The 21,173-nt window shown below is 36.5% G+C and overlaps 1 protein-coding gene and 1 non-coding gene across 2 annotated transcripts in view; both read left to right on the top strand.

The window, feature by feature from the left end:
• The first annotated feature begins 3,680 nt into the window (after nt 1–3,680).
• Nucleotides 3,681–21,173, top strand: part of LOC125094187 (transmembrane protease serine 11C-like) — a 41,845-nt gene continuing 24,352 nt past the window's right edge. The window contains 4 exon segments of the mRNA XM_047719861.1: nt 3,681–3,798; nt 4,231–4,348; nt 9,448–9,516; nt 13,130–13,290. Of these exon segments, the coding sequence (XP_047575817.1) occupies nt 3,681–3,798; nt 4,231–4,348; nt 9,448–9,516; nt 13,130–13,290 (466 nt within the window).
• On the top strand, nt 8,506–8,609 carry LOC125094541 (U6 spliceosomal RNA). Its single transcript, XR_007125564.1, has one exon. It is a non-coding gene; the product is annotated as a U6 spliceosomal RNA (small nuclear RNA).

The following is a 21,173-nucleotide window of genomic DNA, read 5'->3' as shown; positions in this document are numbered from 1 at the left end:
AGCCACAGACAAAGTCCTTGAAATGCTAGAAAGTCCACCCTTCCGGGTCCTTTGTCTCAGGAGAGATTCAGAAACAATAAGCTCCTCCGCGGAGGCCAAACCCTGAGTCTCTCCTTCCCTGTCTTCAGGGACCTTCCCTTCCCACAGGTGCCCCAAAATACTGCTGCAGCATGGATAACATAGGCTGCACTGACCTGATCCCACCAAATCCTTGTTAAACAGACCCTGTTACCTCCCCCTGAACTAAAGGCTGAACTCAGCTCTCAGGAATATACTCCAGGGCCTTCATTCTCAACCCTGGTCTCACTTTAGGATCACCAGGAGTACTTAATTAAAACATTGATGTTCCCACCCAGAACAGACAGACTGGGTGGGAAAGGGCACACATGATGAGAGATCTTAAAACTCCACATGTGATCCTAATTGGAAATCCACGCTGAGATCCACTTACTGAAGCCTTGTAATGTACATAAAAATCACTGAATGGATATTAACTAGACAATGTGATGATCAGTTCATAACATATACACACATTAAATCATTGTGTTTCATATCTGAAATTAATATAATGTTATATGTCAACTGTATCACAAGTTTTTAAAAATCACCTGAAAGTTTGGTTTTTTTTTTTAATTTAATAAAAATACAAAGAGGAGAATCAGTTCGGACATAGTCCTCCTTGGAACTCTTAATCTTACCTCAGAGTGTGTTCTGGGTTATTTGAAAAGTATGACTCTTCTAAGAAGGAAAAACCAATGAAAATAACACTTAGAAGAAATCTTAGATCATAAATGTCTTTTGTTGCTCAAGGCCTAGGTTACTTTTGAAGGAGAGGAGCTAGTTTTTTATCATTATAGTCCAGGAGTTCCTCTAAATGCCAACAAAACTCAACTTACCACTATAGCTTCTTTTCTTTAAGTTTTTAAACTCCATTTAGTTAACATACAGTGTTGTTAACTTTTGTGCTCATCACAAGTGTATTCCTTAATCCCCATCATCTATTTAACCCATCCCCCCACCAACCTCCCATCTGGTAACCATCAGTTTTCTATAGTTAGAGTCTGTTTCTTGGTTTGTCTCTCTCTTTTCCTTTGCTCATTTATTTTCTTTCCTAAATTCCATATATGAGTGAAATCACACAGCAGTAGTTAATCTCTGACTGCCTTTTTTCACTCAGTGTAATACTCTCTAGCTCCACCCATGTCATTGCAAATGGCAAGATTTCACTCTTTATGGCTGAGTAATATTCCATTGTATGTATATACCACATCTTTATCCATTCATCAGTCAATGCATTACTATACATTCTAATTAAGAGTTTGGTGCTCTTACAGAATAACAGAGTTAGACAATGGCTTTCCTCTTTAGTGTTTGAAATTCATTTAGTATTCCAAGTTAATATAACCTAACACTGTCTCGATGTCCTAGATTCTTAACCCTGAATATTCTAAAAGAAAAATAAGAAGCCATGAATTATTTATGAATAAAAATATATTTAAATATATTATGTTTCTTTGGAATTTTCTTTTTCCAGCTTTACTGAGATATAACTGACACATAACATTGTATAAGCTGAAGAGGTACAATGAATTGATTTGATACACTCATACCACAAAATTATTACCACCATACACATATATTATTTCACATGTTTCATTGTTAGTGTATAGAACAATACACAACTTTTTTGTGTATTGATTTTGTATCCTCAATTTTACTGAACTTGATTAGTTCTAACAATTTTTTGCTGGGATCATTAGGATTTTCTCCATATAAGATCACATCATCTGCAAATAATGACAATTTTACTTCTTCCTTTCCAGTATGGATGCCTTTTGTTTCTTTCTGTTGGCTAATTTCTCTAGCTGTGGTGTCTAATATTGTGTTGAATAGGAGTGAAGAGAGTGGACATCCTTGTCTTATTCCTCACCTTAGAAGAAAAGCTTTTAATCTTTCACTGTTAGTATCATGTTGGCTATCATTTGTCATACATGGCTTTTATTATGTTGAGATATGTTTCTTCCAGGCCCTTGTGTTGGCTTTTTTTTTATAATTTTTTTAAATTTTTTTATAAACATACAATGTATTATTAGCCCCAGGGGTACAGGTCTGTGAATCGCCAGGTTTATACACTTCACAGCACTCGCCATAACACATACCCTCCCCAATGTCCATAACCCACCCACACTCTCCCTACCCTCCTCCTCCCGGCAACCCTCAGTTTGTTTTGTGAGATTAAGAGTGTCTTATGGTTTGTCTCCCTCCCGATCCCATCTTGTTTCACTTATTCTTTTCCTACCCCCCAAACTCCCCACATTGCATCTCCACTTTCTCACATCAGAGAGATCATATGATAGTTGTCTTTCTCCGATTGACTTATTTCACTAAGCATAATACCCTCTAGTTCCATCCACATCATTGCAAATGGCAGGATTTCATTTCTTTTGATGGCTGCATAGTATTCCATTGTGTGTGTGTGTGTGTGTGTGTGTGTGTGTGTGTGTGTGTGTATACCACATCTTCTTTATCCATTCATCTGTCGATGGACATCTAGGTTCTTTCCGTTGTGTTGAATGTTTTTAAGACATAAAAGAATATTGTATTTTACCAAATGCTTTTTCTGCATTTATCAGAGTACATGGTTTTTATTTTTTTTTCTATTCATGTGGTATGTCACATTTATTGATTTGTGTATATGGAACTATCCTAGCGTCCCAAGGATAAACCCCACTTGGTCACAGTGTATGATCTTTTCAATGTGTTGCTAAATTCAGTTTGCTAGTATTTTGCTGTGGGGTTTTGCACCTATATTCATCAGGGATATCGGTCCGCAGTCTTCTTTTCATGTAGTGTCCTTGCCTGGCTTTGGTATCAGAGTAATGTTGGCTTCACAAAAAGAATTTGAAAGTATTCCCTCTTCTTCGATTTTTTGGAAGAGTTTGGGCTCTCAATATCTCCCTCTTTTTCTCTTCCTTCCTCTCTCTCTTTCTTTCTCTCTCTCCCTCCCTTTCTCTCCTCTCACTGTGCCCTCCTAGTCTCTGGAATGGAAAGGTACAACAGTATCTGAGAAAAGTTGCAAGAAAAAATTTAATTTCTACTGTATTTGATGTATTAAAATAGTACAGCCCAGATTAACACCCAACTTTTTCCTTTGCTTTACTTTCCTACATTTTTAAGTTTCATTTTTAAATCTGATTTACTTAATTTGTAGTACTGATAAGTCATGATTCATTTTAATTTCTCTTTTATTCATTTTCACTTTCTAGGTGCTTTAAAAATGATAAACCTGGACTCCACTGGTTTTCCTAAATGTAATCTGTGATGATCACAAAAACTAAGATAATTATCTATGCTTTAATAAAATTTATCATAGTAATATATGTCTTCAGATGACCCAAATTTGAAAGTAGGCACATTAAAATTTTACATTAAAAATTCTGAATACAGAAGATTACTTTGAGGCAATAAAAACATCGTACACAATGAAACCCAGCCAGTCTCTGTGTGGAAAGTACTTTCCTTCCCTCTCTCTCTCTCTCATGAGAGTCAATCTTGTATTTCTTAGTATTGGATAAATAGAAGTAGTCACATGTGGCCAATGGTTTTGCTGAAAGAATGTCCACACAATCTTCAAAAGCACCTCCTGGCAAAGCAGCTGTTTGTGATTCCCCACCTCCAGCATGTGCTCCGAGGGGAGTTCTGCTCTGCGGTTGAAGATGTTTTATAAAGGCATAACTCGTGTTACCTGCAACCATGTTTTCTCCGTTATTCCAAGCAATGACACCACTAACAGCAGACGTGTTTCTTGTGTGCAGGCACATGAAGATGCAAATGTCACGGCAGAGGGAGAGTGCCATTTTTGGAGACTTGACCTCACTTGCATGCAACTTAATGGTGGCTGAGGCCAGGTTTGAAGTGCCACCTCTGCCTTTATTTGTAAAATGCCCCCATGCCTGTAGTTGTAAAGCCAAAGGAATTGCAGACCCATTCAGCACATCTAAAAAAAAAAAAAAAAAATTCTGAATACACTTTTTGGTAGGGGTATAATTTAATAAACATTGTTCTGTAGAAGTTATTTTAACAATCACTAGGAATCAAGACACATGAAGTGTAGGGTTTCTATTAGAATTTATATTTCACTGCAATTTTACATTTCACACGATCCTCTTAAGAATGAAATTAATTACAAAACGAAGTGAGAACTATTTTTTTCTTTTCTCGTTCTTCAAGAGAAGACACCTTTCTACCATCACATCAGCCTTAAAGTCAATAACATTGACTATGACAGCAAGTTTGAAAAAATGGATTCACAAGAATATATGGAGTTAAACAAAAAAATATTGTCTTTGGAAAGTTGAAATTTCTTTCTGTGCACTACCCTTTTAAATGTTATGATCCTAGATGTGCCAGAAATCTAACAATCACCTTTCAAGTTGGAAATAATTGATAATTCACACTATTTTTTACCACTATCTTAGCTCTAGATTAAGATAGTCAGTCCTGGGGCGCCTGGGTGGCTCAGTGGATTAAGCCTCTGCCTTCAGCTCAGGTCCTGACAGGGTTGCTGGAGGGGAGGTGGTAAGGGAGTGGGGTAATTGGATGATGGACATTAAGGAGGCCACTTGATAGAATGAGCACTGGGTGTTATATGCAACTGATGAATCACTAAATTCTACCCCTGAAACTAATACAGTATATGTTAATGAAGTTGAATTTAAACTTAAAAATGTTTTTTAAAAGAACGGGGGGGAGTCATTATTTACAGACCATACTACTATATACTTAAAATATTCAAGAGATTCAACTGAAAAATAATTGAGTTTTGTAAAGTGGCCAAATACCAGACTAATACATAAAAGTAATAGCTTTCTTAATCACCAATAATAAAATATAAAAGTTATTATTTCTAAATGCCATTTAATACAACAAAAAGTATAAAATATACCTCAATAAAATTAACACAAATTACATAAAATCTATACAAATAAAAGTATAAAATCTTACTAAACAGCAAAAAAGAATAAAAGGAAGAAAAAACATGTTCCTGTAAGGAAAGACTCATTATTTAAATTATATTAATCCTATCCAAAGTATTCTGTAAATTCAGCACAATCATTTAATTTATAACGATGTTATTTCATATTCAATAGTTTTGAGACAATCAACTAGCCATCTGAAGAATATAGGAAGTAATGTTACTTGTATTCCTGGCATAATCCTTATTAAGTGGTTAGCTTGCTCAAGGGTCTATTTACTTATTTTATTTATTTATTTTATTTTTAAAGTTTTTATTTTGTTTACATAATCTCTACACCCAATGTGGGGCTTGAACTCACAACCTCAAGATCAAGAGTTGCATCGTCTTCTGACTGAGCCATGCAGGCTCCCCTGTGATCTCTTCTCACTTGAACTTTTCATCATTACTTTCTTCTCTCCTCAAACCTCTTCCTTTTGGTTTTTAAGACACCTTCCTCTCTGCATTTTCTTCTTTTTCACTAGCTGCTTTTCCCAGTTATCTTTGCTGGTTCCTTAGCATATGCAGACCTCTGAATACAAGTGGTCCCCACTGCACTGTCCACAGTTTCCCCCACTTCTCCATCTTTCTCATTTCTTTTATCCTCTCCTCTCTTGTCGATCTATACTTCCTCTAACTTCCTCATCCAGACTTCCTGTTTAAAAACCGTCTACACTGGTGACCCCAAAAAGAGAACCTTTGATCTTTACCCAAAATCTATTTCTTCTCCATTTTACCCTCTCAGGAAACAGCACCAAAATCAACCCAATTGCTAGGAATACTCCTCTCAACCAACAAACCAGCACATTCTAGTGATTCTACCACCAGAAAATAATTTGATCTACTTCTCTCCTCAGTTGTAGCCCCTGTCATTTCTTGCCTCCTAACTGGTTTCTTCACCTAGTCTCCCTATAATCTGTTCTCCACACTTAGCTAAAGCGAGCATTTAAAAATGAAAAATCAAATCACATTATTTACTACCTTAAAAACTTTCCAAAGACCTTCAAGTTCACCCATATTTATGTAAGGATATAAACATATAAGAGAAATAGAAAATAGAAAACTTACATAAGTGGAGAAATAAAATCAAAACACATAAAATGGATTTAAGTACAGAATTTTTTCTTTTCTGCTTTTCCCCCAACTCCTCCCTCTCCTTCTACACATACCCCCAAACTCTACTTCAAAATGATCCATAGGATCATCCTATCATCCATAGGAACAAAATAGGGTGTATGTATCCTTTCTTATATTCCTCCTTGATTATATTAGCATATATAGAAAAATAAAAGACATAGGGTTGTTTGTCAATATTCTACCAAAATTAGCTCATATTACACACAATTTTATAAAGTTTGTTTTCTCAGCAATATCTCACTGAATTTCCTCCAAGCCAGCTTAAAGGTATAATGTATCCTTGTCAGTAAATGCATACTATTCTTTAGTGTACATGTGGCACAATACACCCTACCCTTCCCGTGCTCACAGGCATTTGTTTCCGGGTTTTGGCTAATATAACCAACACTACAAAACAAATCCTCTTACCTGAAACCTTATATTTACACATATTTGATAGGTGTACAGAAAAAAGATTTCTTCATTAAATATTTTAAGAAATGTTGCCAGATTGCTTTCCAAAGGGTCAAAATAATTCACACTTCCATAAGTCGTATAGCTGAGTACTCTTCCCATCTCCACCAGCAACAGGTGCAAATACACTTGTAGTTTGTGCTAATTTGATAAATGTGTATTATTGTCACTTTATTTTGAATTTCCCTGACTAGTAGTGAGGTTGAGAATCTATTTCTCTACATGGTGGCCATTTGGACTTGTTCATGTGTGAATTTCCCATTTACATCCTTTGTCCCATTTTTCTAGTAAGTTATTTGTCTTATCCTTGTCAGTTTGTAAAAATCTCTGTAAATTACAGATATTAATTTGCATGAAAATATCTTTCAAATATACTTTTTATTTGCATGAAAATATCTTTCAAATATACTTTTTACAACTTACTATTTAGGCGGCCTTATGTCTACTCTATTACTTTTTCATCTCAAACATTAAGCTTTATTTTTTTATCTTTAATGAAATTATAGCCCTACTATATAAATACTATATCCTAACTTTTTAAATTTTTTTCAAATTTTTATTTAAATTCTAGTTACTTAACATATAGTGTAATACTGGTTTCAGGGGTAGAATTTAGTGATTCATCACTTACATATAACAACCAGTGCTCATCACAAGTGCCGTCTTTAATACTGATCATTCTTTTAGCTTCTCCCCCTCCCACCTCCCCTCCATCAACCCTCAGATTTGTTCTCTATAGTTAAGAGTCTCTTATGGTTTGCTTCACTCCTTTTTTGTTTCCCCTTCCCCTATGTTCATCTGTTTTGTTTCTTAAATTCCACATATGAGTGAAATCATATGGTATTTGTCTTTCTCTGACTGCCTTATTTCACTTAGCATAATGCACTCTAGTTCCATCCACATTGTTGCAAATAGTAAGATTTCATTCTTTTTTATGTCGACTGATACTGCATTGTGTGTGTATGTGTATACACACACACTAACACACACACGCATGCACACACCACATCGTCTTTATCTGTTTATCAGTTGATGGACACTTGTGCTATTTCCACAATTTGTCTACTGTTGATAAAGCTGCTTTAAACATCAAGTTGTATGTGCCTCTTTGAATCAGTATTTTCGATTTTCTACTAAATTTTCTGTCTTGATTCAAATGGTTTCCAAAGTCCATAAAATAAGTGTATTCAGTTTCCTAGGAAGTTTTTGCTCCCACTTTTAAGTCTTTATTCATATGGAAGTAGTTTTAGTTTAAGGTAGGAGACCAGATTTATTTTCTTTCTGGAATAGAGAGCCAGGTGAACTGATACTACTTATTAAATAATCCAGCCTATTCCAATGATTAAAATGCCATCCTTGTTATATCCTAAATGTCCATATTTTCTAGAAATACTTTTGGATTCCATTATTGGGTTCCACATTAATGGGACAGTATTTCCTTCCCATAGTTTCATCTCTAATAGTCTTTCATTCCTTTATTTATAAGTATGAACTTTTTATTTTTTTTTTTAAAGATTTTATTTATTTATTTGACAGAGAGAGAGAGATCACAAGCAGGCAGAGAGGCAGGCAGACAGAGAGGAGGAAGCAGGCTCCCTGCTGAGCAGAGAGCCCGACACGGGGCTCGATCCCAGGACCCTGAGATCATGACCTGAGCCGAAGGCAGCGGCTCAACCCACTGAGCCACCCAGGCGCCCCAAGTATGAACTTTTTAAATAATAGATAATGAGGTTTTGATTTTGAATGCAACTGATAGATTCTTTAATGACAAAATTTTACTTATTCTCATCAATTATAATGAGTAGTATACTTGATTTTATTTCTCCAGTTTTCTTTAAGTAAATTATCTATTTTACTTTTTTGCTTTCTTTTCCTTGTGACTGGTTTAAATTGTTTTTCATGCGCTCGCTTCAACAGCACATATACTAAAATTGGAATGATATAGAGATTAGCATGGCCCCTGCACAAGGATGACATGCAAATTCGTGAAGCCTTTCCATATTTAAATAAATAAATAAATACTTTTTTCATTGCATTTTTTCCTTCTTAAAAATTTCAGTATACCTAGTTAATAGTTAACTCATTTTTCCTGGAACTCAAATTTGGATGCATATACTTTCCACTAGTCCTATAGAAATTATCAGGCCCATCAAATGTTATTTCTCTTACCTAAGCCCCAACCACAGAAGAGGTTTTTAACTACTTTCACTTCTGTCCGCTCCTCCCTTCCCATTCTTTACTCTTAGAGAGGCTTTATAACACTTTTATTTCCCATTCCCCTCATTTCTAGTGATTACGTTTTGCTGAAATAGTATCTGATGCTCTAAATTTTACTGGGGTGTTTCTTAAAGTATATTGCTTCCACTGCAAACATTTATACATTCATTGCATTGAACACACACCCTGCTCAGGTTTCATTGTTAACACTGTTTCCCCTCTTCATCCCTCCCTCTATTGAGATCTCAGTTCTGATTTTCATCTTGCTTTACTAGAGTCCCTAGTCATGTATTTTTCTCAGCTGGTATGTGAATGTTGATCTTTAATTCAAAAGCATTTTCTCTCACTCTTTATTACTTTTTCTCTCTATCTCTTTCTTTTTCTCTTCTCAAACCTCTGTGTATTCAATGGTTTTTAAGGATTTATTTAATTCTTGGGATGCAGGTTGTAGGAAAATAAAACCAGTTTAGCTATTTAATAATAACTAGTGAAGCTGAATGATGGGTACATGAGGTTCATTATGGTCTTTCATTTGTTATTGTGTATGTTTGGAGTTCTCCACAATGAAAAATTAAAAGTTTTTTTTTTAAATAAACTAAAATTATCATGCATTTTACTTTATAACAGATAAATGAAACATTTCACGGATCCAAACTGAGAAGACAGTATGTCAAATCTCATGTTGTCCAAGTAAGGTACATAAAATAGCCCAAGAGGCACAGAGCAGAAAATTCTGTCCTTCACCCTCACGCCTCATCTTCACTTGGTATAAACTGAAAGGTTGAAATAAGTCTTAGCTTGAGGCTCCCAAACCACGAGCATTCTCAAATGTGAAAAAAAGGTATTCAAGATCTTTTGGAAAATTTTTTAACCAGACCCAAGAATTCTGACTGATTATGAGTTTCAGGTAAATGTTGCATGGGTTTGTTTTTTATCTGAAGGCACAAGGTCTAAACAACTCTAAAGTCAGGAGATTATTTCAATATAAGAAAAGAATGGATAAGATAAGAGAGCCATGTACAGAATATCTGATTGGGAGGGGCAAACTACTAGAGAGCCAAATCTAGCTTGGAATTGTGGATTAAATGTAAAAGTTGGGAAATATCATATAAAACACAAAATACTCAGAATGTGTTGAAAAATAAAAAGATCTGACCATACAGGGCCCACATCCCCACATGGCCCACTGAAATCAAGGCCACACAGTGGCAGTTCCCAAAGCTCACATGATGCTTGCATATACACTTGCCCCCAACCACCTTCACTCCTCTTAATTACCTTCCTGCTCCCCCTAGAATTCCCATCCTACAGCTATTGCTAGCAGCGAAGATGTGTATCCAAACACTAGCAAGGAACAGATAACCTGCAACAGGTATGAAAAAATGGTGGCCACGAGCATAAATAGAAAAGTTAATATGCTCTGGAATCTATCTCTATCTAAAACTAGAACTTTTGCTGTTTGATTTTCCTGGTTTATTTTTAAGTAACCCATGTTCTTAACCAGTAGCACCCCCCCCCCCAAAATTTTATTTATATCAATTCATTTAACCTGATAACAACCCTGTATGGTATGTACATACTAGTTTCTTATTTTACAGATGAGGACACTACAGCAACCGTAGCTTAGGTGACTTGCCAAGGTCGCACATTTAATAAATAATAAAGCTGTAGTGTAAACCCAAGCAGTCCTATCTAGATTACTGCATCAACTTCAGTTTCGACTCTTGTTCCATGGCTAGTCTCCACATTGCAATCAAAGTGAACCTAAACAGCACAGCATCCCCTACTCAATATCCTCTGACAGCCTCTCACAAATACCAAAGTCCTTATAGAGTCCATATGACCCTTCCTGATCTGGTCCTGCCTCTCTCTGACCATAATTTTTTATTTTTTATTTCTTAAAGATTTTATTTATCAGAGGGAGAGAGAGCATGAGCAGGGGGAGGAGTAGAGGGAGGAGCAAAGGGTGAGGGACAAGCAGACTATGTGCTGAGTGCAGACCCCCATGAGAGGCTTGATCCCAGCACCCTGAGATCATGACCTGAGCCAAAATCAAGAGTCAGACACTTAACCGACTGAGCCACCCAGGCACCCTTAATCATAGAGTTTTTAAAGGCTGGGGTAACAGGGATAGTCTTCTGTGTTTGCTAGTGGGCTTTGCCCAAGAAAAAGTTAGTTTCTCATACCTTCATGACAGGAGATAGTTTTACAACCGGTAGTAAGTAAAGTGCCTACCAAAGTGAGGCCTCCATCTGTCTCAGGGAAACTGAGAGATAGAGGCTCTAACTGCTTTGAGGGCTACATTTCAAAGAGATGGCTTTCAGGTCCTTGAGAAAGACATTTCTGAGGTGGTTAAACTGCATCAGGCTTTTAAAAGATTAGCGTACAGTTCAAAGAGGTAGAGAAAGAATTTACAACTTTTCTAAAGTAAATGCTCTATAAGGAAAGGGTTATGGGATCTAGAGTCAGAAGAAGACATTTAATAGAATTGAGGGGAGTATTAAGTCTGTCTTGGTCAGGGCCTTTGTACTTGGTGTTCCTTCTTTCTGGGACATCCCCTCCCCCCGCCCACCAGTTCTTCTCCTTCTTGTCATTAGGACCTCACTTCAAAGAGGCCATCCCTGCACCTGTCTATAATGTTCCCACCTCTAAACTTCCAGTCATTACTGTCTTCATAGAATGCGCCTTGAAGATTATTTTATTTCTTCATTTTCTTGTTTCTCCTACTAGGATGAAAGCAGGCATTTTGTGGTCTTATACGCTGATGGCTAATGTAGCTCTGGCACCTAGAACTCCGCCTGATGTATTGCCTGGACTAATACATATCTCTTAGGTGAATGAATGAATGAATGAATGAACTGAAACTTCAGGAATGAAAGGAAAACTGCCTATGGCAAAGAATTTCAGGCCCTTGTCCTAAGAAACTAAAGATTATTTGAATGAGTCAAGAGAAGGTAACATTAAAATAACTTTTAGATCATGTTTTCAGTAGTAAAGAGAATCATGACTCTGATGATGTCACATTAAGAATCCATATGTCTGTGTTTAGGTTAGTTTTAGATCGTTATTCAACCCAGGAGAAAAGTTCAGAGGGAAATACATGGTTTGACAAAAATCTTTAAAATAAACAGAGCAATATAATTTGTCCTTGTCTATTCCATGAGAAGTAAAGGGTTTGTCTCTACAAATCACACAGGAAAGAATTAGCATTGCACCTGCGCAAAAGCAGAAGTGGTGAGACTACTTAAGAAATTGACACATAACTACTAAAAGCTGACTACCGTACAGAGGAAATAAAAGAATACAAGTATAGTGCTCAAAGGAAGAGCATCTGGTATATGTACAACCTAAAACAAAATAATAAAGGGTGATATGGAACTCAGCTAACCCATTGTTTAGAATTATCTGGAAAAACATTATTGAAATTATAAAACTTTACAGTTAGAAAATCTTGGATCTTCGCCATGGTTTCTGTTTTTATTCATGGTTATTATGAAGGATCGCAAGTGGGTGTTTTCAAGATCTCTCTTGAGTCACATAGTCTGAGGTTGTGTGGATTTTCAAATGCTTAAAGGCAGAGAAATGCCTGGGAAGAAGGGAGGAGGCACAGAAACCTAATATCAAGCAGAACAGACATACCATCCAGTCAGTAATTATTACTCCCTTTTAAAATTTCTGGTTTATACACTTGCATCTTCAAGTCAGAATTACAAACAAAATAAATCCAGTCTAAATCCATCATGATTTCCAACAGATGAGAGAGAACTGGCCCACTCTTGCAAATGGTGCCCCCACCAAAGCAAAAAGCCAAAACCAAAACCCAAGATAATCAGTGATTCTCTCATCTCACCTGTTATGTTTCACTTGTTATTTGCTATTGGCCCTACATTCTGAAAATCCATCATGGATTTATCATACATAGATATATTTATATTAACAAATATATTTTTGCACAGCACTGAGATTTATGAAATACCTCCATATACGTTAATTTATATGGTGTGTACAATAACCCAGGAAATATTATTATCCCCATTACAGAGATGGAGAAATTTGCTTAAATATAGAGAACACCAATGGCTTGCTGTGGTCAAGGTGTTGGCAGATGGTGAATCTAGAACACAAACACAGTTTCCTGAGTCTAAATCACCCTCTCTTTACTGTTCACCGTGTCCATAAAGTACCATTTCCACTCCCTTGAGAGTGGAATAGCTGCCAGGAGCTCTGCTTAATAAAATGGTAAAATGACTCCACTAAGAATGACCCAGTAAGAAAAGCATGATTTATTTGTCTGTTTCTATTCTGCAGCCAAGCCCAAGGGAAAGTGATAATACATGCTGTGCTGAAGTTTAAATCGTGTTTTAAAAATACAGCAGGAAAATTTCAGGATAGGATTGAAACCATTTTATATCAGAAGCTGAAGGGCAAAACTGGGTCTTTATGTGTAGATTCTCCTTTTATATTTTCAGGTAAGCCTTTTAATGTATGGTATAGAGTGATTTTCATCTTTTAATTTTAATGTCGTGTTTTTTATAAAAATGAAAACACTTCCCTCAAATAGAATTTCATATACCATGATTATTGCTTGTAACCACTGTTAAAGTAATCAATGTCCATGTTAATCAATTTCTTGATATAATATCATTCTTGTATTCCTGGAATTAAACCTTACTTGATGATAGAGTTTAAAAAAAAAAAAAAGTAGTCAGGGCCCCAAATAACATTTCTTTGCAAAACAAGGAAGCCATAAACTCTTTTTTTTTTTAAAGATTTTATTTATTTATTTGAGATAGAGAATGAGTGAGCGAGCGAGAGAGAGAGCAAGCAGGGGTGGAGGAGGGTTGGAGAGAAAGAGGGAGAGGCACACTGCCCCCTGAGCAGGGAACCCCCCGCAAGACCCAGGGATCATGACACAAGCCAAAGGCAGACACTTAACCTACTGAGCCACCCAGGTGCACCATAAGGCAGCCATAAACTCTTAATGACTTATTCTGTGGGTTGTGTTTTCTCCCTCAATTCTTTTGAATATCTCAAGAATCCAAACTCCTACATTCCAGAAATTAGTCTGAATCTCTTTAGCATCAAGCCAACTTCCTGATAGGCCTTCAATGGACATTGTTTCTCTTATTCTTACATACAATCCAATTCTTTTTTTTTTTTTTAATTCCAGTGTAGTTAACATGCAGTGTTATACTACATGCAGTATTATGTTAATTTCAGGTGTGCAGTTATACAATCTAATTCTTATTCCTCGTCACCAAAAAATATCATGAAAGATAGCTTCTAAAAGGTAGGGACAAATGTCCCTTCATTCCCAGGATAATGAATGTCTCTCTGATCTTGATAAAAGTACAGCCAATGCTTGGCACAGCTGAGCTCGGCTATCAGTTCTCTGCTACCACAAATCTGACCAAGGGCAGAAAAGTATCCCTGCCCCTACAGGAAGGACAAAAAGGATGTAATGTGTGTGGGGAAAAATAAATCGATGCCAAAGTTTCATTTGCATAGCACATCAAAAGGATCAAAAAGCAAAACCTGAAAACGCTTCTCCTAGATGAGAAACCATCATGTTATTGAAATGTGACTCTCCTCAGCTTATTAGATGCTTTGTCTTAGACCTTCCTTCTCATACAGCTTATCCTATGTGTGGTGACCTTAAAAGAACGCAGAGATATAAAGCAGATCTGCAATTTACAGAGAATTTGCCACCAAAGATATATTTTCGAAAATTCATCTGCTAAAAACATGAACTCAAATGGAAAGAAACAACATTACATTTCTAATACTCCACCAACATTTAAGAACATTATATAGGATCCCAAGAAAATTGACTTTCTGAGGGCCTTTTCCAGATATACTATTTCTTTCCATAATTCTATTTAATACAATGCCACCTTACAATTTTATGAATAGTAACTGTTAAGAGCAATACACTTAAGCACAGATGGCCCTTTGGTATTGTCTTAGCCTCTACTTGCTGCTTAGAAACCCCACCTCCCTCCTGTTTCATCCGTCATCAGAAGATAGATGCCTTGTGAAACTGGGGGTTCGAAGGTGCGAAACCAAACCCAGCAGTCAATTGGACCAGTTCTGCAAAACCACACAGAAATAAGTTAACACAAAGCTCACATTCAAGACAGCTTGTACTGAAAGCAATTATGAATCTTCATCGGTCACCACATAAACAGGTCTCTGGTTTAGGGATTTATGGAAAGCTTATTTAGATAGTCAAGGTTGCTGTCACAAGGTTGCTGCTGTCTTATTCATAGCCTGACCTTATGCTTCCTTGTTAGTTCTGTTGCTTAGAGGCCTGCTCCTAAGTATGTTGGCATTGTTGAATTTCATTTTTATGCAAGCTGCTTAACAAAGAGGAAAAAGTCACTACTTCCTACAGCTGTGGCTTACACATCCCTTCCCAGTGCTACTAGTTACAGCAATGGGCTGAATACAGAACTAGTGTTCCTATATTATTATGTCTGGAAAGAAAAGATAGAGAATAGTGGTTAAAACTGTGGGACATGATGAGATTTGAATCCCAGGTCCTCTACATATCAGCTGTGTGACTTTGGAAAAATTGCCTAACATTTCTGTGCCTCAGTCTAAACATCTCATCATGGGGATGATGATAATAAAAAAAATATATTGCAAAAGGCTGTTGTATTACAAAGACCTCATAAACTTTAAAAAACAGGACTGGTGTAGGGGTGCCTGGGTGGCTCAGTGGGTTAAAGCCTCTGCCTTTGGCTCATGTCATGATCCCAGGGTCCTGGGATTGAGCCCCACATCGGGCTCTCTGCTCAGCAGGAAGCCTGCTTCCTCCTCTCTCTCTGCCTGCCTCTCTGCCTACTTGTGATCTCTGTCTGTCAAATAAATAAACAAAATCTTTAAAAAAAAAAAAAAACAGGACTGGTGTAAAGTAAGTATCATTAATTGGTTTTTATCAGGAGAAAAAAAACCCTTTATGTCCTATAGGTTATATATTTGTAAATTAACTTCATATATATGTATATGTTATTCTTTTTATCAATAGTCCTGCCCATACCTTTCCCCTCCACCCCCCCCCACACCCCCCTGCCAAACTCAGGCTTCACTGGGGATGAGGAGTCAGAAACTGGAGGTGTTGCTAAGGGAGAATGACCACCAAGGCACTAGTGCAGCAGGGGCACCTCGAAGTCCCCATCCCTAAAACCCCACCAGAGAGAAATCACTTTATCTGACAGAGCCTTAGCTTCTTCATCTTTATAAAGAAGATCATGGTTCATAGACTTCATGGGAGCTTTCTTTTTTCTGAAAAAAATGAACACACACATCTAAGGCCCTTAGTGCAATGCTTGACAAAGAGGGAGTACTCTAAAAATAGTAACCTGGATAGATTTTCTTCTATATATATACTTTGCAAGAGTATTTTCACAGAGAACATGGTTATTCTTCTGCTAACTGTATTCTTGGATATTCATTGCACAACTGAATCTTAGGGAACATTCCTATGTGCCTTTGATACATAGAGTCAAAACAGGGTAATAGCCCATGTAAAGAGATTTTACAAGCCCCAAGGATGAAGTAAATCAGTGGCAGCTGAACTGAGAGATAAAAATTATTACTTCTGTAGAAATAAAAAGTTAATCAGTTAAAGTGTCCATTAATATTTCAGCACTTAATAATTTTATCTACCCCAAGAAAACTGCTTTAGATAATTCTTAGTTATAATACTAAATTACTATTGGCTTAATTTATTTATTCATTTACCAAATAAATACTAACTAAATACTGACTGTGGCCCAGGAAATTTGGATAAAATTCTACCTTACCATTTTTTGTTTATGCTAATATTAAATTCATTTTCTTTTCCTATGCACATACCAAATGATATAGGAATGAGCATCTAAAAAGGGCAGTGTTGATGATATTTTTAATAATTTGCCATGTATCATCATGACTAAAAGGCAAAATCTCATAGAATTTCCATTTAGAATTTTTATTCTCTATAACTGTCATGCATATTAAGTTATTTATTCCAGATCAGTTGGCAAAATCAGGAATAGTGAAAATAGGTTACTGATTTCTGGTCCAAATTAAATTCATGAAAGTGTACTATTTATTGCAACAGTAGACATTTGGAAGAACTTACAGCTGAAAAAGACTTTAAAGAAATCTGGTCTGGTTGCCTCATTTATAGGTAAAGAAGAGTCAATGAAGTAAAATTCACTCTAAGTCATAAAATAAATAATGAGCAAACCTGAGACTTTAACTCATATCTTCTGAATCTAAGTGCACTGTGCATTCTCTACACTATTTCATGAATCAGTTTAAAACTGAAAACTGCACTAAAAATCTACTTAAGATGCAGGTTTAAAGATTCCACTGGAAGAAAAATCTGGCATCTTTTTCTAAATCTGAAGTCAGTCATTACAAATCAAAGTCTTTTAAACTCTGTCCTCAGTGTTAACATCAATGAAGAAAGCATGTAAATCCATATCTAACTTAAAGAATTGCTGAGAGGGGTTGAAATAAAATATTATGAAATATTAACTTTAATAACCAATTTTGAAGTACTTGTACAAACACTTCGCCAGGCACTATGGGGAAATCAAAGAGAAAAAGAATATTGTCCCTCTCAGCAAAAAGCCTATAAGATAAATAAATACATACACAAATATATATATTTGACCTTAGACTAACTTAGTGTATATGAAAGGCACAATCAGTATCACTATTACTCAAATATATTTTAAGCTTATCCAATATAAACAGTGTGATGTGGATTGGACTTAATGCTGTCATCCGCTGGTAAAATCAAACAGTAATTGCAAGTTACTAAAAGAGAATAGTGGAAAACTGACTTTGTCAACAACATGCCCAAAACTCCAGGCTTCTCAGTCCACTGACCTCTAAACCCTTGTCATCACTTTTAGCCAACTGTTCCAGTAGAGGTCAGATCCATATGACACAGCTCTCAGAGTAGCCAGGTCCTTTCCTTCACAGCACCTTCCAGGTTTTAGTTATATATTCACTAAAGTAATTATTTGATTACTGACCATCTCTTCCATCAGATAAGCTCCATGAGAGGAGGCGCCATGTCCTTGTTTGTTCACCATTAAGTCTTCAAGCCTAGCACAGGGCCTGGCATATAGCAGTAAAGGATTGTTGGATGAATTAATGAATTCCATAATATCAAAGTTGCAAACGAAAACCAAAGTAGTAGAGAATGTATATAGCCTTTCTCAACTGAAGTTCCAAAAAAGAATTAAGCCCTAACAAAAATGATGTGAGTGACTGGTTTCAGCTCTTTTAAGGATGATACACAGCATGATTCCAGATTCATAAAAGAGAACTGCAGAAAGATAAAGGGGATTAAGAGTACACTCCTCTCGATGGACCCTAAGTAATGTATAAAATTGTTGAGTCATTATATTATACACCTGAAATTCATACAACAATGATTGTTAACTATATTTCAATAATAAAAGGACAGAGTTCATTAATTTCATAAAAATGAAAGCCCCCTTGCGCATTAGAGCTTAACTCTCTTCCAGAATCCCACCTAAGGAGGGCTGATAGCAAGTGTGGTGCAAGTGTGTCACTAGTAGATATTGGCACTCCCAGATTTAGGATGGAAAGAATGCTTCAATTATTAAGGCCCATGAACACAATGTTTAATTTTCCAGTCACTCCTGAATTCCACAAAAAATGACATTTTACCACCTTCCAAGGTAATAACAATCAGTATTTCTGAAGTGCTCTCTTTAGCTAGCCACATTTTTTTCCACCGATTTAAACTCTCTCATAAGGCAAATTCTTTATGAGGAAGCCATTAGCATTGACTTCAATGGGAAAAATTTTTATACATTCCCAAATTCCTGAATTTATGTTCTCTTATGCTTAAACAATGTCACATTCCTTTCAAATAGAGATGATTAGGTTTCCTGAGTGGCTTAGTCAGTTAAGCATCTGCCTTTGGCTCAGGTCGTGATCTTGGGGTCCTGGGATCAAGCCCTGCATTGAGCCCTAGCACCAGGCTCCTGCTGAGTGGGGAGTCTTCTTCTCCCTCTGCCTGTCCTCCACCATCCCCCTCCCATGCTTTCTCACTCTCTCAAATAAATAAATAAAATCTAAAAAAGAAAAAAAATAGAGATGATAGCCTCAACAGTTAAAATTGGTTAACACTGGGCGCCTGGGTGGCTCAGTTGGTTGAGCGACTGCCTTCGGCTCAGGTCATGATCCTGGAGTCCCAGGATTGAGTCCCGCATCAGGCTCCCAGCTCCATGGGGAGTCTGCTTCTCCCTCTGACCTTCTCCTCACTCGTGCTCTCTCTCACTGTCTCTCTCTCAAATAAATAAATAAAATGTTTAAAAAATAAAATAAAAATAAAATTGTTTAACACAGTGAATTTTCCTTTATTACTTATTTTATAACAAGATTACTTACATGGTCTTGTTATTCTATAGTTTAACAATGAGACAGAACATACGTATAATACTTAATGTTTATGTAATTTAAATTTTAGTGCACAAAAAGAGAACAGGAAAACAATGTAAATGATATCTCACCAAACAAGTGGACCTCACAGAATGATGTACTTGATACTCACTGCCATAAACTAACACACCAAGAGCTAAGAAAAAAATGTCACACTATGCTAGATGTACCAACTACATGACTACAAGGATGACCACATGGCGGCTCTCCTAAAAGTTCTGAAAGGAAAAAATCAGGTCATTCCTTGTAAAAGTGAAGAAATATCTCATAAGCTAAGTAAGGGTTTTAAATGAAGCACCTTACAAAGTTAATGCTCATAACTTTAATAAGTATATTTAAAAATAATAATTTCCTACACAAAAATGCCTTGTACATACTGGTACACTTAACTATCTATTGAACAGGTGTGAGAAATATTTTAAATACTTATGGTAAATCACATATGGTTAAAGTAAAAACTCAAATTCTATGGAAGTAGCAGAAGGAATAATAACGTAGAACTTTATATATAAGGATGACAGTCCTGACCCATTATTAAGAGTTTTACAAGAGGAAGAATGAAGCTCTGGCCTACCATTCATTTGGGAGCAGCTGGCCAAGACTGAAATATGGATGATGATGTTAGTAGAACACATTCCATTCATGTGGCTTGATCCTGAGATAATGCATGGCTTTATTTCTACCATGCTTTAAGGAACTGAATTAACCATTCTTTAATGATTCTTTAATCCTAGAGGACATTTTTTAAAAGCACTGTAGGGGCACCTGGGTGGCTCAGTGTGTTAAAACCTTTGCCTTCGGCTCAGGTCATGATCCCAGGGTCCTGGGATCCAGACCCACAAGAGGCTCTCTGCTCTGCGGGGAGCCTGCTTTCTCCTCTCTCTCTCTGCCTGCCTCTCAGCCTACTTTTGATCTCTGTCTGTCAAATAAATAAATAAAATCTTTTAAAAGAAAACAATAAATAAATAAAAGCATTATATTCCCCAGAGTGTCCTTTCTTTTTTTTTAATCTTTTTGAATTCTTTTGAAATCTTTTTTTTAAATTATTTTTATTAACATATAATGTATTATTTGCCCCAGAGGTACAGGTCTGTGAATCATCAGGCTTACACATTTCACAGCACTTACCATAACACATACCCTCCCAATGTCCATAATCCAACCACCCTCTCCCTACTCTCCCAACCCCCCAACAACCCTCAGTTTGTTTTGTGAGATTAAGAGTCTCTTATGGTTTGTCTCCCTCTCGATCCCATCTTGTTTCATTTTTTTCCTTCCCTACCCCCCAAACCCCATGCCCTGCCTCTCAAATTCCTCATATCAGAAAGATCATATGATAATTGTCTTTCTCTGATCGACTTATTTTGCTCAGAATAATACCCTCTAGTTCCACCCACATCATTGCAAATGGCAAGATTTCATTTCTTTTGATGGCTGCATAGTATTCCATTGTATATATACACCACATCTTCTTTATCCATTCATCTGTTGATGGACATCTAGGTCCTTTCCATAGTTTGGCTATTGTGGACATTGCTGCTATAAACATTCTAAGAATCAATCTTAAGCAAAAGTTTTCTTAAAATATTCTTAGTATAAGACCTTGACCATTCAAAATTTCTTGGAAGTACTCTAAATAGGCAAGTTTTCTAAAGAGTTTATATTTTATTTTTTAATAAGATATAGAAAGTCTATTTAAAATTATTTTTTTCAAAAATCTATCTCAAACTTGGGATGCCTGGGTGGCTCAGTTGGTTAAGCCGCTGCCTTTGGCTCAGGTCATGATCCCAGGGTCCTGGGATCAAGTCCCGCATCGGGCTCCTTTCCCGGGGGGAGCCTGTTTCTCTCTCTGCCTCTGCCTGCCACTTTGCCTGCT

This window comes from Lutra lutra, chromosome 2 (assembly GCF_902655055.1).
Source record: "Lutra lutra chromosome 2, mLutLut1.2, whole genome shotgun sequence".
Taxonomy (NCBI): domain Eukaryota; kingdom Metazoa; phylum Chordata; class Mammalia; order Carnivora; family Mustelidae; genus Lutra; species Lutra lutra.
Note: the sequence above shows the minus strand (reverse complement) of the source record. Positions and strands in the feature narration are given on the sequence as shown.